Genomic DNA, 20,838 nt, shown 5'->3' with positions numbered 1-20,838 from the left:
GCCGGGCTCCAGCGGCAGCCGTTGCCCGGGCGAGGGGCGCCTCAGGTTCTGCCGTCTTCGGTTCCAGCTCCTTCGGTGGCGGCAGCAGCGGCTGCGGGGCGGTTCCTCCTGTCAACTGCCTGCGCCCGCGCGCTGCCCGCCCGCCCAGTTCCACAGCGCGGAGGGACGCCGTGAGCCGCCGCGTCGCCTCGGGCCGCGGAGGGACGTGGTGAGCTGTGGCGCTTCCGCGTCAGCGTCGGCGGGGACTCTTTGGGAGCGCGTCGGGCCCGAACCCCGGTCCCTTCGCGCGGTCCGCCGAGGCTGCGCCAGGTGGGGCCCGAAGCCGCCTCCCACGCCAGGCAGTCCCCGCGGCCGCCCGGCCTGCTTTCCTTCCTTCCGCCCGCCCGCCGGCCCGCCCCAGGAGTTCAGTAAGTTGGGCGCACTTGGTTTGGGGGACCGGGGCTCTGCCTGGGAGACCCCTGCGCACGTGCGTAGCGGGAGGGCCGGTGTGGGCCGGCCGCTGGCGGGAGCTACCCTTCGGCTGCCGCCGCGCCCCCCGCCCCGCGGGCCCGGGCGCTGGCCGTGCCCGCTGCGCTCCGCGCCTCCATCTCCGCGCGCGCCCGCCCGGGAAGGCGAGGCCGTCGCCGCCGCCCGCGCAGCCGGCCAGGCCCTCGCCCTGCGCTGCGCGCCCGGGGCTGCGTTTCCGGGTAGGGCGATGAACCTGTGCGGGAGTTCGGGCTGGTGAAGCCTTCGTGCGTTTTTATTTTTCAGTTGGAGAGGAAGGTGCAGGGCGCTGGAGGGGAAGCGGAGGGTGGGTGATGGGAACGTTTCTGGAAAATGCAGCGAGAGCCCCCCCAGGAAGTTCAGGGTGAGTGACGGGTTTGTGCTTCTTTCAACAGCCAAGCCGCAATGAAGAGCTTCTTACAGTGAAAGGAAAGTAGGTCGCGCCCACTGAAAATGCCTTTAAGGGACAAATACTGTCAGACTGACCACCATCATCACGGATGCTGTGAACCAGGTATACCCCTTTCTTCTCCAGTTGCTTTGGTCTCCATCAGAGCCACTCTACTCTCTGTTTTCTTTTCTTCCTGCCCAAGAAGTCATTCCTAACTAAGCAGGCTATAATTTCCCCTAGCATAAAACCAGTTATGAAGCTAAAAGCTTGTACAAACAAGAGATCTCCCTTGCTTGATCCCTTCAAAAAGGTACTGCTGGTGTCACCTTAAATCTTTTCCACAAGATCGATTACTCAATCCCTTTTCCTTCCCTTTCAAGGCAGCTTGTAGCTAGTAGTATACCCTCATGCTCTGTGAATGGTTAAAACTGAAGCGAAAGGAAAAAATAGGTAGTATTAGAATACTACCATTTATTTTTATGAAAGCTGTTTCGTTTAAACTTTTAAAAACTAGAAATTTCTTCTGCTTAAATAGTATTGAAAGAGAGAATAATGCTTAAACCTAAGAATGAGTTTAGTTTGGGCTAAGGAAAGTTTGTCGAAGTCAACTCGTTGGGAGAATGAGGTATTAAGTGCGACCTCTTAAAGATCTTGGACAGAACACAGGATTGCAAAATCTGATTATTTAAGATAAATATTTTTAGGATATTGTTCAGAGGGATGTTTTTTAGTTGACTTTATGAAACTAAAAAGGTATTTTTTGGAATCTCACAAGGAGTATTAGAACACTAATAAAATGTGATGTATAAACTAGTGATAGTTTTTCTGCTTGTTAGAAGTTTGTGCATTATTAGAAACATTTAGAGGTACAGATGAAAAGAGAATCCTTGAGTATACACTGTCACTAAACCAACAGAAGGCTTTTCTGTTAAGTTCAAAGTCAGTTGTTGAGCATTATTTTTGATGTAAAAGTTCTAGGACTTTTTAGTACTTTTGCTTGATTCTTGTTGGGGTATTTTAACACCCAGTGTACTTGGTTTTGTCACAGTGAAATTCACTTAGAGTACATTTTGATTAACGGGGGGAAAAATGGTGGTGTTAAAGGGGAAGAACTTCTATTGTCTGGAAACTTTGGTACATGTTAGAATAAAATTTGTACTATGACCCTATCCCCACTAATTTGCTGAAAATGATAACCTCTGCTAATAAAACAGGCAATCCCAGAGTGGAATCCAGTGTTTATTCACTTGCTCCCTGATTTGCCTACCTTTCATCATCCTTTCTACTGCACATTTTGTGTATTTGAAGTGAATATATATCCCTTATATTTTACCAATTGTTGAATGGATTTTGCTAGTTTTGAAGTAGAAAACTGTGAATGATTTCTTATACTTCCACTCTTTTTTTTTCCCACTGGAAGACAGTCTCTTCCACTGTCTTTTTATATCCGTATTTTTCTGAGAAGTCGTTTAAGTTGAATTAGTTAATTAAATCATATTAAGGCTTGTTGCTTAGGAAGAGATGTATTTTGTCATTCATTTAGTTCTTTGACAAGTCTTTATTGAGTACCAGTTAGGTGCTAGGCACTGTTCAAGGCAATGTGGATATAAGTGGTGAACACAACAGATAATTTCGCTCCTTCATGGAGCCTTTGAGTGGAAAGGGATGGATGTAAATAAGTACACAGATAAGGTAATTTGTGACCATACCTTATTTAGTGTATTCTGATAAAGTTTTCAGATACTTTAAAGATATTTTCCAGAGATGAACTTTTAAATTTGTGTTGAAACTTGTGCTGCTTTTCCTCCGTCATTAACACAAAGTCAGATAAGTTGCTTTAATTTTAAAAATTCAGCTTTATTTTGCCAGAAACTTTTCCCATGCAGTTTATTTTTCAGACTGTTAGGTCAAAAGTGCTTGGTATTTCTTTGCTTTTTTAGTTAGAAGTAAACACTTTCTGAGGGTTTAGTTCATTGGAAAAGTAGAAGTGTAACTTATGAGGTAGTTTTAATTGTCATTATTTCACAGGAAGATAAAGGACCAAGTGAGAGGATGTTTCCAGTATTGAGAGGAGTAGAAATGGTAGTTTTAAAAAGAGGTTGCCCTCAGATGGAGGGAAGAAGATGACATTATGTTTATGAAGTTCTTTTAATGAGCTCTGCTGAGAGATCTGTCCTCCGTTTGAATTATGAATAGTAGGTGAGTTCCTGAATGAGAGAGAGCAGTGTGTTTCTGGGGAGGTCTTGATAGGCTGGATCAATTTGTAGTGAGTGGTGGTGTTATAAGCCTGTATGTAAAGTATATTCTTAGTTATGTTTTAAGAAAGTTTTTTTGTTAGAAAAATTTTCAAACATTCAAAGGTAGAATGCTATTGGAACCTTACGTAACCAACACACAGGTCCATCGGTTATCAGTATGTGGGTATGTGGACAATTACTTTTGATCTGTATTCTCCCCTCACCACAGTTCCTTCCCTATCTTCCAACTGCTCCCCTGCTCACTACTATTTGTAAGCAAATCTCAGACATCTTAGGTTGAAGAATATCTTAAGAGGCTTGTTTTAAGGGAGGAGAGACTCTTAACGCAAGTAGGTGATTCTGGGAGGTGTGTTCTTGGAAGGATGTAAAGAAGGATGATAACCTCTGAGACTAGGGTTTTTGGCTGGAGGGAGGTGCTGTTTTTTTCCTTAATGGTTATGTGACCTGATCTTGGGAGGGATGATAGGATATGCAAGAAGAAATTTTATAAAATATTGACATAAAAAGCTTTTTTAAGATTGAGAATATGTTTTCAAATGAAGAAAGAAATGGGACCTATACAGATGTGTATACCAGGTGGATATTCCACTCATAACAAAACTAACCCTGGGGTTATTTTGAATGGTGTCTCAGGATGTGTATGTATTCTGGTGGTACCAGTGATGGTGATGGGTAACAAAATTTTGCTCTAGCTTTAAATTGATGTTGTCATGTGGAAGTGGAAATTAGTGGAAGGTTTCTGGAGCATGTATCTAAATGAGGAAAGGGGGTGCTGAAGAGAAGTTTCCATTTTTTTTTTATCATATTTCTCCCTTATTTGTTACTCTTTTTTCATTCTTGCTTTACAGAATTTTTGCCAGTTGGAGAGTCAGACCTTGGGACTTTTTAAAATTGTATAATTTCCACCCTATCTTTTATTATTTTTTGTAATCAGTTATTGGTTGTTAGAATGTACAGATGCTAGAAAGAGATCCATCTAATCCAAATAAATGATATCATCACTCTGTTTACAAACGTTTGCTGCTGTTTCTCTGAGGGGTTGAATTCTACTTCTCCTAGATTTTGGAAGAGATTTTTCATTTTTGGTGTCAGGAAAGCAGTTGACTTGTAGATGATGATAATGGTGATAAAACGTTTATTGAGTCTCTACTGTATTCCAGGCTCCGATTTAACCAGGAACCTGCATTAGCTAATATAATCCTCACACCACTCTATGATTTAGGTACTTTTAATATTCACATTTTGGAGATGAGAATAGAGAAATAGAGAGTGTAATTTGCCCTAGCTGTATCTAGTAAATGGCAAAAAAAGAATTTCAGCACAGTCAGTCCAGGTCTGGAATGTTTTCCTTAACCACTGCAGTTAGTGCCAATGTTATATGTTCTCAAAATGAGTTGTATTTGTGTGTATGTTTTTTAAAATACCCCTAAAGTGTCTCAAAATTGGGAAAATTTTGGTTAATGGAATGATTTGTTCCTGAGACATAGTTTTTCCTGTTTGTGTACACTGAACTTAAGAGTTGAAGCCTAGAAGAGACTCTTAAGGCTGTGTCTATACACATAGCACGGCAGGCTTTATCCCCCTTATCAGACAGTTGAGAGCTTTCCAGGCCCAGGCTCTGAAGCAGTAGCAGCACCCATTACTGAAGTAACCCTCCTTATCTTCTCAACACTGAGCAGATGATGGTAAAACATCATCTGGGTTAAAATGGTAAAACATAACATACTGGAAAAAGGGGTGATTAAAATGACTGCTCTTTCTCCACCACAACTGTCTCTACCTGATGTCTAATGGAAAACTCAGTTTTCTTTTTCAGTTACCTTGTTTCTTATTACTATAAGCTTTTTTATTATATATTTATACTAATAATCTGGGGGTATTGGCAAGCAGGGATGATGTAGACCTCTATATTTACAATGGGAATATTATTTTTACATATTATAAGAAATGCATTCTTTCTAAAATGCATACTTCCAAAAGCCTGGGCTAGTGAAGTGTGAGGCAGAAAGTTTTTCACCTTTATAAACCCGACCCAACAGAAAGAACCGTTGTTAAGTTTTGTTGGTATCCCACTGTCCCACCAGACTTTTTGTGTTTATATTAGCATTTATACATAAACACACATATATATTAAATTTATTTCTGTAGCTATTGAAATATATTAGTCTAATTGAGATCATATTGTATAACCTGCTTGTGTTGCTTAACAGTGTATTATTGACATCCTTTGTTGTCAGCACATGTAGGTCTAGCTCATGCTGTGTAACAGCCGTGAGAGGTTCTGTTGTATGGATATTTCATAGTTTATTTAGTCTGGTTCCTTTTGAGAGACTTCTAAGTTGTTTGAAATTTTTCTCAATTATTTATAGTGCTGCAGAGTGCTGTAGTGAACATTCTTATACATCTGTCATTGTGCACCTGACCAGTTCTTTCCTTAGGCAGTGGTTCTTGAGTTTTGCTCTCATAATTGCCAGAGAGCTGTACTAGATTGTCTGGAGAGTTTTGGAATGGTTTATGAGGGGTGGCTAGGCTATTATTGCCCTAGAATTTTGGTTAAATGTAGTAGTTCCTCTTCAAGGGGAATAAAAAAAGCAAATACGACTAATATGTACTAAATAACACCAAAATAGTAAGATCTTTGCAGTTGAACTTAATGCATAGCCTCAGCAGCCTTAGTTTTACCTTGAATTGAGAAAAATTGTAGTTATATGTGTACCCTTATTTTATTTTGCCTTAAAAAGCTAATGGTGAAATACATACAAAAAAGTGTGATTGTCATTTAACATGATTATAGCAAACCATTGTTTTACTTCAATAGTAAATGATTTAAATAACCCTTTTTTGTGGGGATTGGGGTGGGTATTTGTCTTCCATGTAGTTTATATCCTGGAACCTGGAGATGCTCCTTTGTTACAGCAACCACTACAGACATCCAAATCTGGTATTCAGCAAATAATTGAGTGCTTTCGATCAGGTATGAATGTTTTAGGATGTATTTTCAATCTTCACGTAGAACCTTAAAATTACCTAGAAATCCTTAGAAATAATTTTTAAAAAATGAAATATATACATTGATTTTCTTTATAATATACTTTTGATTGTCATTTTTAAAAAGTGGATGAGTAAATATTGCTTGATTAGAAATTATTTTTCAGTATTATTATATACTAATTTTAAAAGTGTTTAGAATGATTTAAAGAAATATATGGTATATTTGCTGGTAAAGTGTCTCTTAAAGATTCATTGTTATTTTTTGGCATGGTCTTTATAAACTCTCAGAAGACAGTGCTAAATTATACAAGGTCTTTATGAGCTTTGGCAGGGTAGATTATTTACTCGGAATGTCTGAGATGTCTCTTGTTCTAGATTAATTACTTTATCATCTCTGTTTATGTAACTCACCATCTCCTACCTAACCCTGGAGTTTCAGTATCTTAAGTAGAGCATGTGATAGAAAAAAAGACTTATTCTAGCCCTGATATCTTCAGATATATTTGTTTAGCTTTTCTTTCCATTATATTACTATAATAATGGATATATAATAAGTATATTTGTGCAGTTACAATCCAGCGCTCTAAAATGGGTGTTGCTCACTAAGTATAAATGGTTGAGAACTATTAGAAGTCCTGTCGGTAGGTTGTTGTGATTCTTATGTCCGCTTGTCTACCACTTGTGGATTTGGCTTCTTTGACATTGTGGGGTATTAAATCAAGTATGAACTACCAAACGCACATGACTGATGGACACCTAAGTGGTGGACATCCCAAGTTTAAGGATTAGAATACCTTTTGTTATTATTTTAAAGGTTACTGTATCTTAATGAAAAAATTCTGAGATTTAGAGAATTTGTATGAAACCACTTGTATTGATGAGAAATTTTTTAAGGTGCTTGTTTTTAAATCTTTTTAAAGGGAAATAGTATACATTTGATTTATTTTAGGATTCTAAAAAACAGATTGTTCCTTTAAGTTAATTTCTGACTCTTGAGAGTCATTTCTTAACACTTTTCATCTATAATCCTCATGGTGTTGCTTTTATGTATTTATATCAGTATTTCATGTATGCTATAACAAATACCTGTGCTCATGCTGGGCGGTGGAATAACATATTTTATTGTGTTTTTTTTATTGCTTTTTACTTGTGATAATTGCCCTTGGTTAACAGAAATAACTAATAGGTCAAATTCTCCTATGGTAAATACAGTTAAAATTTTACTAATTAGAGGCAACATTTAAGTATGTTTCTGGCATAACAGAAAAATGGTTAGTTTTTAATTGCAGTAAGAGTTTCTGTTAGCTACTTTTAGTACAGAGATAAAAATTCTTTTTGTTCTTTCTCATATCGTGGAAATGAAGATAATAACTTCACACTTAGTTATATTCTTTGCCTTAGGTTTCTTTTTTAAAAATTTGCAATTTGAAATTTTACTATTTCAGTTTATTACAATGTTATTTGATTAAGAAGTTAGAATTGTTTCATTTATTTGTGCTTTTATCTTGAAAAAAAATTCCTTTTCAACAAGATCTTGTATCCAAAATCTACATATTTTTTTAACCTTGGAAGGTGAATATTTAAAAATGAAATTATTTGTTTTCTCACTGTACTGTGATTGTATTGGTTTTCTGTGTTTGCCATTTCTTTACTAAGATTAAGGAAGGGATTGTGAAATGGATAATGTGCTCTTTCTAAAATGTCTCTGGCAAATTGGCCTTCTGAGCCTTTTTTTTTTTTTTTTAACAAATTTTGAAAATAATATAAATTCTAAGTACTCAATTATTTAATTAGTGATGGTTTAGAAATATGCTAAATGGTACAAAGAAACTAATTTTGGATTAAAAAAGAACTGTTTTACTTTACTAGTGTATCTCATAGCTAAGTAATTCTGATTTCCTGAGGATAGTAATCTCTTACCTATCTGGATAATCTCAAGTCTCCTAAGGTAGCTCTTCTTTAGCACAGAGGTATTTAAGCCTCTGCTGACTGAAACCTTGGGAGGATGAGATGGAAGTTTGGACCACATGACAGGGTCCTAAGATACCTTCTCATTCTGAGACTTCTAAGTTTCTCCCAAGCAGCCCCTCAGTAACTAATCTCTTTCTAGGCTGTTTCCATTATGGCTTGGTCATACACATTTCATTTAAAGAGCTATAGTGGTGTTTTATATCTGACAGGTATTTGAAGATAGAACTTTGAAGTCATGCTTTTGCTCTTGTTAACATTCAGAAGCTCAGCCAGGTTGTGCAGTAATGATGTGTTAGGATCTCTCTTTATCTTCAAGCTCAGATAGTTGTCTTCAACTCCTGTATCAGCTCTGTTTAAGGGATTTATGGTCTTCTGCCTATACGGGGCTCTCTATGACCTGGTTTTAATTCCTACCTAAGCTGGACGTTCATAAAAGGTGGAGGAAGGAGTTGACTTAACTTTTTTAGGTCCACCAGCCTCATGTGTGCTGTACTGACTGGTTGTACTGACTGCTTGACCAGTTTTGACTCATTTTCTTTGCTTCCTACTTCAACTTAAGCTTTGGACTATTTCCCTCACTTTAAATTACAAATACTTCTTGACTTCTAATCTCTACTTTTATCTGCTTGACTTAAAAATTAATCTGAATAGACTTTTCTTTTTAGACTACATGATACATGTGTGTGTGCGTGCTAAGTGGCTTCAGTCATGTCCAACTCTTTGCAACCCTATGGACTATAGCCCGCCAGGCTCTGTACATAGAATTTCCCAGGCAAGAATACTGGAGTGGGTTGCCATTTCCTTTTTCAGGGGATCTTCCAATCCAAAAATTGAACCAGTGTCTCCTGCATTGCAGGTAGACTCAACTGAGCCACCTGGGAGTATTTAATATATACCCGTGGCTTAAAAATAATAATACAGAGGTATAAAAGGATATACAGAAATATAGAAATGTGTCTTTGCTCAGATAGTACTAATACATGGTTTGTGTCTTCTTCCAGAGAGTCTCTACCCATATATGAACATATATCCCTTAACTTTCTTCCTGATACAAATGGTAGCTGACTGGGTATTTAGGTATCTTTGGCTTTAAACAGTACATTCTACTGTTGTTTGACATCTGTCCATATATAAATATCCCATATTTTTTAGAAATAAAAAAAACAGGTGCTACCTGCTTTGCACCTGCCTACAGCTTTTCTACTCTGAAATCTCTAATGCTTGGGTGACTTGAGACAGGTTCTTAGCTCTGAAGCCAGGATTCAGGTACTACCTGGACTGTGCCCTGCCCTTCGCTTGAGTTTTTCTGTAGTTCTGTCAGTCTTTCTAGGATCACATTGGTGACTTTTTGTCTTCCAATTTTCCCTCCTTTCTATTAACTTAAAAAAAAAATTGAAGTTGAAATATAGTTGATTGACATTGTTGTGTTAGTTTCTGGTATACAGCAAAGTGATTCAGTTATATATGTGTGTATATATATTCATTCTTTATCATATTCCTTTGCAGTTTGATTTATTATAGGATATTGAATATAATTCCCTGTGCTATACAATAGGATCTTGTTTATCCATTCTATATATAATAGTTTGTATCTGCTAGTCCCAAACTCCAAATCCATTCCTGTCTCTGTTAATTTTCAGTTCAGTTCAGTCGCTCAGTCGTGTCCGACTCTTTGCGACCCCATGAATCACAGCACGCCAGGCCTCCCTGTCCATCACCAACTCCTGGAGTTCACTCAGATTCATATCCATCGAGTCAGTGATGCCATCCAGCCATCTCATCCTCTGTCGTCCCCTTCTCCTCCTGCCCCCAGTCCCTCCCAGCATCAGAGTCTTTTCCAATGGGTCAACTCTTCCCATGAGGTGGCCAGAGTACTCGAGTTTCAGCTTTAGCATCATTCCTTCCAAAGAAATCCCAGGGCTGATCTCCTTCAGAATGGACTGGTTGGATCTCCTTGCAGTCCCAGGGACTCTCAAGAGTCTTCTCCAACTTAGGGAGAAGTAAATTATAGTGAAAAGTGAGAATCGGTTTTGTGTGATTTTCGCTATTGTTGTTATCTAACTAAATTTGTTTGGTCTTTAGTTTCTTAGAGATTTTGTTTGTTTGTTTTTTACTGCTAAAGTGACATTTCTTTCAGTTAATGTAAACTGTGACTGGATGGTGATGCCTAAGTCCTGATTCTGTAAGCAAAAGCTTGGGATGAAAGTATGACTTACCAGAGATACATATCTGCTGTATTATATGATGGAATTTTTTGCTTTTAGTTGATACATAGCCATTGTAGGAAATTTAAAATCAGATTGCATATTTTGGGGATAGATAAGAAAAATGTAGCTTTATTTTATTTGTTATTACATTCATCTTCAAAGCATCTCACCTGAGGCTGTTTTGCTAGGAGAGCAGCCACTCATATTGGTTTGGGAATTTCTCAAGGGCATAGATAATATCCTTCACTTTTGTGTCTTCAGTGAATAATATTATACCTGGTATTTAATAGGTGTTCAGTAAATATGTGTTAGACTAAACAAATGTTTCACCAGATAGGCACTAAAATAATTTCATTCTGCTTATAAATACATTGTAGTATGTTGCAGTGTTCATAATTTAATAATTTTTTTTAACCAACCCTTGTAGGTAGTGGTTTTAAGAGAACAATTTTGAAGTTTTCTTATATTAAGGATGGATGATCAGTTAGAAATTCCCTTCATACTAGTCTTGGAATTTAGCAGGTGTGATAGGAATTACAGATTTGCTTGCAGTGTTGGGAATGATATTGTGGTTTAACAGTCATCTTAAAGAAACTGAGTTCATGTGTGAATCAACAATAAAGCATACAGTATACTATTTAAAAACTGTTGTTGCTGCAACTTAAAAGGGTCATTCACCAATATATCAGTATATTAAGGGAGAAAAGGAAAGCTCTTTGGGCTTCCCTGATGGGCTGGGTCTGATGGTAAAACATCTGCCTGCAGTGTGGGACACCTGGGTTCAATCCCTGGGTTGGGAAGATCCCCCTGGAGAAGGAAATGGCAACCCACTCCAGTACTCTTGCCTGGATATTCCCATGGACAGAGGAGCCTGGTAGGCTACAGTCCATGGGGTCACAAAGAGTCAGGCTGGACTGAGAGACTTCACTTTCACTTTGTCTTAACTAAACAACTTAAGCATATTTTATTGAAAGATGTGGACACTATTTTTGAATGTAAACTATGCTACAGTCTCTTCAGAGGATTGTCTCTTAGCACAGAAGAGTTAGAATTAATATGATATTATGTCAAGCATCTGACATACAACCTAATGTGAAATTGAATACTGATCCTTTTTGAAAAGAAATTTTTTAAACCTTTATATCAGTATATACAGTGTATTTTACTTTAATTGATAGCACAGGATTAAACCTTCGATGAGGTTTAACTAAATTTTATTGAGCACCCATTATGTGTGAGAATCTGAAATGTTCATTAATTAATTACAGGCATCAAAAGCCTTCTCTTTGGAGGGCTGGTTTTTCAAAAGATACTGAATTGATGATCTATGTAAACGGTATGTAAGTAGTATGTAGTGACTTCTAAGATGATTTAAAAAAATTTTTATTTTATTTATTTATTTATTTTACTTTACTGTATTGGTTTTGCCACATATCAACATGAATCTGCATACATACACATGTTCCCAATCCTCAGCCCCCCTCCTCCGCCCCCCACCCCATACCATCTCTCTGGGTCATCCCAGTGCACCAGCCCCAAGCATCCTGCACCCTGCACCAAACCTAGACTGGTGATTCATTTCTTATATGATATTATACATGTTTCGGTGCCATTCTCCCAAATCATCCCACTCTCTCCCTCTCCCACAGAGTCCAAAAGACTGTTGTATACATCTGTGTCTCTTTTGCCATCTCGCATACAAGGGTATCGTTACCATCTTTCTAAATTCCATATATATGTGTTAGTATACTGTATTGGTGTTTTTCTTTCTGGCACACTTCACTCTGTATAATCGGCTCCAGTTTCATCCACCTCATTAGAACTGATTCAAATGTATTCTTTTTAATGGCTGAGTAATATTCCATTGTGTATATGTACCACAGCTTTCTTATCCATTCATCTGCTGATGGACATCTAGATTACTTCCATGTCCTGGCTATTATAAACAGTGCTGCGAAACATAAGGTGAGAGAGTTATCAGTATAGGAAAAGGAATAATAATAATTAGGAGTAAGGCAGCACGGCTCTCTTTCTCTCAGGATTAAGAGTTGTGGAGGAATTTTTGTTGCTGTCTGGGTGAATTTTGGTTGCTGTCTTGTCTCTTTTTTCAGGTTATAGTAGGTTTTAAGTATTGCCAGAGGCACCGTTGGTTGGCTGTGTCAAACTGTTAGTGAGCAAAGCAATCAGAAAATGGTAGCTGATTAGAATAAAGCCATTATGTCCCCGTGGGAAACCAGCAAAACCTTAAATGGTAACTGAAACCAACTTAAGGAATAATTTTTGCCTGTGTTTATGGAATGAGGACACATCTTATTTTTCTCATTTGTAATACATGTAAGCAGAATTGGGAAATCACTCAGGTCCCATTTTTTATTTTCTGGTTAACTTTATAGAAACTTTTAAAAAAATTCATAGGGAAGATTTTCTTAAACATGGAGAGAGCTCACCAGTATGTCTAACAAATACCCATCGGGCGTGATCCTGAAAGCTGTGAATACAGTGGTGAACATCAAAGGTATCTTTTCTGTCCTCTTAGAGTTTCCAGTTTAATGAAGATAAAAGTATCTAATCACAGAATAGTGAGATAATATGGTATAGGTGTACAGGGTACTCCAGGAGTATAGGGGAAGAATTCTTAACAGGAAACATGAGGGGTCTGAGAAGGCTTCCTGGAGGAAATGACATCTAACTTGGAATCTGAAGGATTATTAGAAGTGGGCCAGACGAGGGAAATGGGGAGGATGTTATAGGCAGAGAGAAAGAAACATAGGAGAAGGCCTGAAAAGTGAGAGAATTTGGTGAATCCAAGGACCTGTAAGAAATTTGGTTTGCTTGGATCAATACAACTGTGTGTGTGTGTGTGTGCGTGTGTGCGTGTGCGTGTGTGCGTGTGCGCGTGTGCGTGCGCGCGCGCGCGTGTGCGCGCGCATAAGTGGTGTGAGGGTGGTAGAGTATTTTTTGTGATTTGATAATTAAGATTAATTAGTCAAGGTCGAATCAAATACCTTTTTTTTGTTATGGTTGATTGCGATAACCTGGTAGATGATATCTGATTTAGGGGCACAGTCTTTAAGTTTTTACAAGTAATGTTTTTTATGTATAACTTCATGTTGTAGTTTCTAGTCATAGCTAAACCTCATTCAGATTATTTCTGTGTCCTTCAATCCTTTTAAACAGTTTAGTATCTTTAAAGGCAGAATTGAATTTGTAGTATGGGTCTAGCTGGTTTTTTAATTTAGGATTAAAATATGCAAAATTTCCCCATGTTTTCTTCTGTCTGGTAATACACCCACCTGTACTTACTAAGAATTATATGTAGATCAATTACAGAAATTTATCTAAAGTGTTATTTATCATCAGCCTACCTCTCATAGTTTGTCAATTACTTATGAGGTTAACTATGAACTAAATATATAAGCAGTTTATTGCCAATATATTTTGTAATGTGAAATAGACTAGAGAAGTGTATGTGTGTGTGTGAACTTTTACACAATGAATAATACCCAAGTTATCTTCTGAATCTTTTAAAATATATGTTTTCTGGTTTTGTGGTAGTATGATCTCGTGAAATAAACTTTGAATTGGATTTGGGAAGTGGTAGAAATGATTTCATTATATATATATTTTTTAATTCTTCTGGAATTTAGGTTCATATTTTCTTTCATATTCTCCAAAGATAGGTTTGGTTTGTTTCATAAGATGAATAAACCAAACTGCACACAGCTTTAAGGTCACACAGCTAGATGATATCAGAATTAGAATCTCTGAAGACTTAGTAAAGTTATGATAATGTGGTAATCATTTTGCAATAGAAATTTGAAGGCTAACATCTTCAAAATGATGATAAAATGCAACATGATGAAAATTAAAAATTAAAGGTAAACAAATTGCGAAAGATTGAGTCAGAAATGCTTAACTTTTATGGATCCTATTTCTGCTTTATTGACTATGCCAAAGCCTTTAACTGTGTGGATCACAATAAACTGGAAAATTCTGAAAGAGATGGGAATACCAGAGCCCCTGACCTGCCTCTTGAGAAACCTATATGCAAGTCAGGAAGCAACAGGTAGAACTGGACATGGAACAACAGACTGGTTTCAAATAGGAAAAGGAGTATGTCAAGGCTGTATATTGTCACTCTGCTTAATTAACTTCTATGCAGAGTACATCATGAGAAATGCTGGGCTGGAAGAAGCACAAGCTGGAATCAAGATTGCCAGGAGAAATATCAATAACCTCAGATATGCAGATGACACCACCCTTATGGCAGAAGGTGAAGAGGAACTAAAAAGCCTCTTGATGAAAGTGAAAGTGGAGAGTGAAAAAGTTGGTTTAAAGCTCAACATTCAGAAAACTAAGATCATGACATCTGGTCCCATCACTTCATGACAAATAGATGGGGAAACAGTGGAAACAGTGTCAAACTTTATTTTTTTGGGCTCCAAAATCACCGCAGATGGTGACTGCAGCCATGAAATTAAAAGACGCTTACTCCTTGGAAGGAAAGTTATGACCAACCTAGAGAGCATATTGAAAAGCAGAGACATTACTTTGCCGACTAAGGTCCGTCTAGTCAAGGCTATGGTTTTTCCTGTGGTCATGTATGGATGTGAGAGTTGGACTATAAAGAGGGCTGAGCACAGAAGAATTGATGCTTTTGAACTGTGTTGTTGGAGAAGACTCTTGAGAGTCCCTTGGACTGCAAGATCAACCCTGGGATTTCTTTGGAGGGGATGATGCTGAAGCTGAAACTCCAGTACTTTGGCCACCTCATGCGAAGAGTTGACTCACTGGAAAAGACTCTGATACTGGGAGGGATTGGGGGCAGGAGGAGAAGGGGACGACCGAGGATGAGATGGCTGGATGGCATCACTGACTCGAATGGACGTGAGTCTGAGTGAACTCCGAGAGTTGGTGATGGACAGGGAGGCCTGGCGTGCTGTGATTCATGGGGTCGCAAAGAGTCGGACACGACTGAGCGACTGAACTGAACAGTATTAATTATGCCACTGAGATTGTGTTTATTCTCTGGTAGTCCCAAAGCTTAATAGTCACTGTGTACCTGGGTAGTCTTCATGGTATTTTTTAGGACACTTTTGTTTTTTTCCTATTTAATTCAATATTATTTTCCTTTTTTGTATTTTTTTGAAGAAACTGAAGGCTCATTAATTAGTGAACAGAGATCAATTTTGTCCATTTACCTGTGTCAACCACCAGTAGGAAGCAGTGACAAAAGAGGTTCTATTTGTGTTTTATTTTAAATACTTCAGGAGGGCTTGTTGCTGTTTATTTTCTGCCTGCCTTTTGATCTTCTATCATAATGCTTAGATTCTGTAGATAAGTGGCTTTTCTTCAGTGAATATTTATTCAGTGTTGTTAGAACTGAGAACTTTGTAAATAAGACAGGCTTGGTCTTGGCCACTTTGGAATTTATAGTCTAGTGGCAGACCGGCTTTAAACTAGTAGTTCTGTCAACATTTAATTAATTGCAGTTAGGGTGAGTATTTGAGGGAGAAAGGCTTTCAGTAAATTTCTAGTAGTATTAAGAGACCTAAGCAAAATTCAAAACCACGGACCCAGGATTCTGTACTGTCCGCTAAATGATAATAATCCCATGTTGGCCCAGAACCGCAAGTAGTTTGAGCTGAATTTAAAAAGAAAGGCACGACAATCTTGTGAGACAGTTTTGACCTTCTTTAAGTAATCAGGGGGAAATGTGTTACTTCATGTTTACTTCGTAGTACAAAAGAGAGCTGGAAGAACAAGCCAGAAACTTGGGTTGAGGTGGCAGTTAATTCTGTACCACTCCAGGTCTGTTGCATCAGAATCTCCAGGAGTGGGTCACGTACGTTTTTATTACCAGGTCATTGTGACGATCAAGCAGATACTAGAACCATTGCCAAGAAATCCCAGGAGTTGATTGGCTGCTGAATTAGAAAAAGACCATCAGTTTCAGGTGTCCTAACATCCAAGTGATAAAATTTTGCTTAGAATGTAGTTTATAACTTATTTTTGAGTATAATGTGGTAGATACTGGCAGTGCCTGCATTTTGTTTTAAAGAGTAAAACCACACTTTTGGATTGTCAGCAGTGATTTTCCAGTTTAAAAGTACATGTTAAAGTTACCTTTGTGCTTTTTTTTTTTTCCTCAGGAACTAAACAACTTAAGCATATTTTATTAAAAGACGTGGACACTATTTTTGAATGTAAATTATGCCGCAGTCTCTTCAGAGGATTGCCAAATTTAATTACCCATAAAAAATTCTACTGCCCACCAAGTCTGCAGATGGATGACAGTAAGTTTTATTCATATGTTCATTTATGCGTTTACTGTGTATTCTTATACTGTAGCTGCACATTCACATTAGAATGGTATCAGTATCTGGTTACAGATGACTTAGTGATGGAGAACAAAATAAAATACTTGACTCAGTGTTATATAGTTGGTTTCTTAAAGAGATAATTTAATATCTGTTTTTAATATCTGTCACTTGGATTTTGCTAAAGATAAATGAAGTTAGATTTTTACTACATTTATTTGTATTAAAACATTGGATATTGTTTTTGATTGTTTATGTGAACTATACAGTTTATATTCAGGATTTTAAATTAAAATATTGATGCTTGATGGGGGTGTTTGTATTTTTACTTCTTAGCAGCTTGTTACCAGATATGACTCATTGTTTACTTAGATTCTGCTTAAGTAAATGAGAAGGTTGAAAATAGAGCAAAGAATTAGTAAATAAATTGATTTTGGAGGTATTGTGGAGAGCATTAAAAAATAATTGATAATCTTTCTAATGTTTTCTGGGTCTTGATTTGAAGATCAGTTTTATTCTCAGTTTTATCAGAAATTGGATTGTGTTGCAAGCTAACCTGAAATAGCTTTATGTAATGAAGGCAGGTAGTAAGGTAATGAAGTTTTTGTGTAACCAAATGTTTGTTAAGTATATTGTCTGTATGATTAAGTTGCAGTGTATATAATGATACTGTTTTCTTGCTTTAAAGAGCTATGTTAATTCCTTAACATATTTTATTAAGTCATAGATTACTTTCATTGTTTTTTGTTCAGGGATTTAACTCTTGTGGACTTAACAAAATGTAGAAGTTATTTTGTCAGTTTGATATCTCAGTTGCATTGTGGACTTTGTGCATTTTTCAACTTAACCTTTTGGGGATGGGAATGGAGTGCAAAACTCCAAATAGCAAAAGTACCACTTTAATTATTAGTATGAAGTGATTTAAAATAGAGGAAATAGATGAAACAAAAATTTCATATTTGTCTTGAAGTTTTTCCTACCCCTGTTAGATCTTACTATACTTCTTTTATCCTTGAGATGTAAATGAAAAGGCAGTCTAGAAATTAGTTTCAAATCTAACCTTGCCATTAAGGAACTAGTAGGAATTTAATTAACTTTCTGGTAGTTATTCTGTGTTAGTTTTTGGTGTGAACTAAAGTTTAGTTGAATTTTAGAGGGAAATAGATAAATGGATTTGCTGGATTACGGTATACTGTTGTGTAATACTTATTCTAGAAATACTTCTGTGAAAGTATTCTTCTTACAGACACTACTTTATCCATTTTAAAAAGAAAGATTAGTAGACCAGAAGAATTATGATAAGTCATTTCTTGATTTCTAAGTGGTTATCAGATTTGATACTGTATTTGTAGCTAGATTTTAGCGTTGTATGTAGGAACATAACCAGTGTTAGTCAACTCTGTTACAATAGGAATGTTAGGTTGCCTGCAGACAGAGTAATTTTATTGCACAAGAAAATAAAACTAGCTCTGTTTTTGGAATTAATTTATAGTTTTTAATCATTGGTTTAATAGAATTATGCCATGTTAAGACATGTAATAGGACTGAATTTAACCAACACTTCTATACATCATCATTTATGTTTCTAAGTTTTCCTATAAAATCTTTTTAATTTTCCATAGGATGTTCAAATGTCCCCATACAATTAGATTAGGTTATTATGGATTAAGTTAATAGGAATGCTGTTATGTTTTCTAAAAAAAAAAAAAATGATTTTTATACTAACATACTTCATGGTATTTTATCCATCTTGGATTATGAGAACTTCTGACTTTCTTTTGCTAGCCTAAAAATATGAAGTATTATTTTTATTGTTTGGGATACCCATCTGCTTAAATATTTTATATTAAGGGCCCTTATATTAAGTAGCTCTTCAGATTGTATCTGTTCCTTAACATTTGTGTACCATGATGAGATTTTAAACTCAAGCAAATTTTAATTTAATCTAGTTTTTTAGCCTCATAAAATACTGAGAAGTAGATAATACTCTTGTAAAAATAAATACAAATTAATAATAAATTTTAAGACAGATTAATAATACATTTAAAAATATTAGAGGACTAGAGCAGGCTAATTATTTCAGATTAAAATGTTGTTTTTTCCTTAACAGACCTTCCTGATGTAAATGATAAACAAAGCCAAGCCATAAACGACCTCCTAGAAGCCATATATCCAAGTGTGGACAAGCGAGAATACATTATTAAACTAGAACCTATAGAAACTAATCAAAATGCAGTGTTTCAATATATTTCAAGGACTGATAATCCCACTGAAGTCACAGAGTCAAGCAGTACTCCTGAACAGCCTGAAGTTCAAATACAGGAAACTAGCACTGAACAGTCTAAAACAGTTCCAGTTACAGACACAGAGGTGGAAACTGTAGAGCCCCCTCCTGTTGAAATTGTTGCAGATGACATTGCACCTCCATCTGATGAACAACCACAGGAATCACAGGCTGACTTGGAAACTTCTGACAATTCTGATTTTGGTCACCAGTTGATATGTTGTCTTTGTAGAAAAGATTTCAATTCCAGACGAGGTGTTCGTCGTCACATTCGAAAAGTACACAAGAAAAAGATGGAAGAACTAAAAAAGTACATTGAAACACGAAAGAATCCAAACCAGTCCTCTAAAGGACGCAGTAAGAATGTTCTAGTTCCATTAAGTAGGAGTTGTCCGGTATGTTGTAAATCATTTGCTACAAAAGCGAATGTAAGGAGGCATTTTGATGAAGTTCATAGAGGACTAAGGAGGGATTCAATTACTCCTGATATAGCAACAAAGCCTGGGCAACCTTTGTTCCTGGATTCTGTTTCTCCTAAAAAATCTTTTAAGACTCGAAAACAAAAGTCGTCTTCAAAGGCTGAATACAATTTAACTGCATGCAAATGCCTTCTTTGCAAGAGGAAATATAGTTCACAAATAATGCTTAAAAGACATATGCAAATTGTCCACAAGATAACTCTTTCTGGAACAAACTCTAAAAGAGAGAAAGGCCCCAATAATACTGCCAGCAGTTCAGAAATAAAAGTTAAAGTTGAACCAGCAGATTCTGTAGAATCTTCACCCCCTTCCATTACCCATTCTCCACAGAATGAATTAAAGGGAACAAATCATTCAAATGAAAAAAAGAACACACCGGCAGCACAGAAAAATAAAGTTAAACAAGACTCTGAAAGCCCTAAATCAACTAGTCTGTCTGCTGCAGGTGGCCAGCAAAAAACCAGGAAACCAAAACTTTCAGCTGGCTTTGATTTTAAGCAACTTTACTGTAAACTTTGTAAACGTCAGTTTACTTCGAAACAGAACTTGACTAAACACATTGAATTGCACACAGATGGGAATAACATTTATGTTAAATTCTACAAGTGTCCTCTTTGCACTTATGAAACTCGTCGGAAGCGTGATGTGATACGACATATAACTGTGGTTCATAAAAAGTCATCCCGTTATCTTGGGAAAATAACAGCCAGTTTAGAGATCAGAGCTATAAAAAAGCCCATTGATTTTGTTCTAAATAAAGTGACAAAAAGAGGCCCTTCAAGAGACGAAGCAAAACATAGTGATGCAAAACATGATGGCACTTCTAACTCTCCTAGTAAAAAGTATGAAGTAGCTGATGTTGGTATTGAAGTAAAAGTCACAAAAAACTTTTCTCTTCACAGATGCAATAAATGTGGAAAGGCATTTGCCAAAAAGACTTATCTTGAACATCATAAGAAAACTCATAAGGCAAATGCTTCCAATTCACCTGAAGGAAACAAAACCAAAGGCCGAAGTACAAGATCTAAGGCTCTTGTCTGGTGAGGAACAGTTACAGAGTTTTGCTTTATTTCCCCCCATCGAACTAAAAAAATCATTTGACCATAATTTATAGCTGGTTCCATTTTAACACGTTTGCTTCCATATATCTTATGGCAATGGGAACTGCAAGAGTAATGTGCATATTGCATTTACCTCTTCAGTGACCTTTATTCCAATGGCTTGGGAACAAAAGTTAACTTCAGAACTTAATCTTCCACAGGACAATGCAATATAGTCATAGATAGATGGCACAGGGTCAGTGATTTCCTCTCAATGTTGTAAAATATATACATTAATATTGGCTTATGTTTACAATAGAAGTCTTCTGTTTAACTAACTTTGCACAGGTTTAATTTGATTCAGTGACTTAGTCTACTAATTAATACATTGTGGGAAAGTTAAGTATATTAGAA

General features: G+C 36.9%; 1 protein-coding gene across 2 annotated transcripts in view; it reads left to right on the top strand.

Annotated features, from left to right (window-relative positions):
- The first annotated feature begins 293 nt into the window (after nt 1-293).
- ZNF800 (zinc finger protein 800) overlaps nt 294-20,838 on the top strand; it is a 48,796-nt gene continuing 28,251 nt past the window's right edge. For both annotated transcript variants that reach the window (XM_052638909.1, XM_052638910.1), the window contains exons 1-5: nt 294-407; nt 879-997; nt 6,011-6,106; nt 16,454-16,597; nt 18,732-20,424. In XM_052638909.1, the coding sequence (XP_052494869.1) occupies nt 937-997; nt 6,011-6,106; nt 16,454-16,597; nt 18,732-20,424 (1,994 nt within the window). In that variant the 5' untranslated portion in view covers nt 294-407; nt 879-936. The remainder of the gene's footprint in view (nt 408-878; nt 998-6,010; nt 6,107-16,453; nt 16,598-18,731; nt 20,425-20,838) is intronic.

The sequence above is a fragment of the Budorcas taxicolor genome, chromosome 4 (assembly GCF_023091745.1).
Source record: "Budorcas taxicolor isolate Tak-1 chromosome 4, Takin1.1, whole genome shotgun sequence".
NCBI lineage: Eukaryota > Metazoa > Chordata > Mammalia > Artiodactyla > Bovidae > Budorcas > Budorcas taxicolor.
This window is presented reverse-complemented; position numbering and strand designations above follow the sequence as displayed.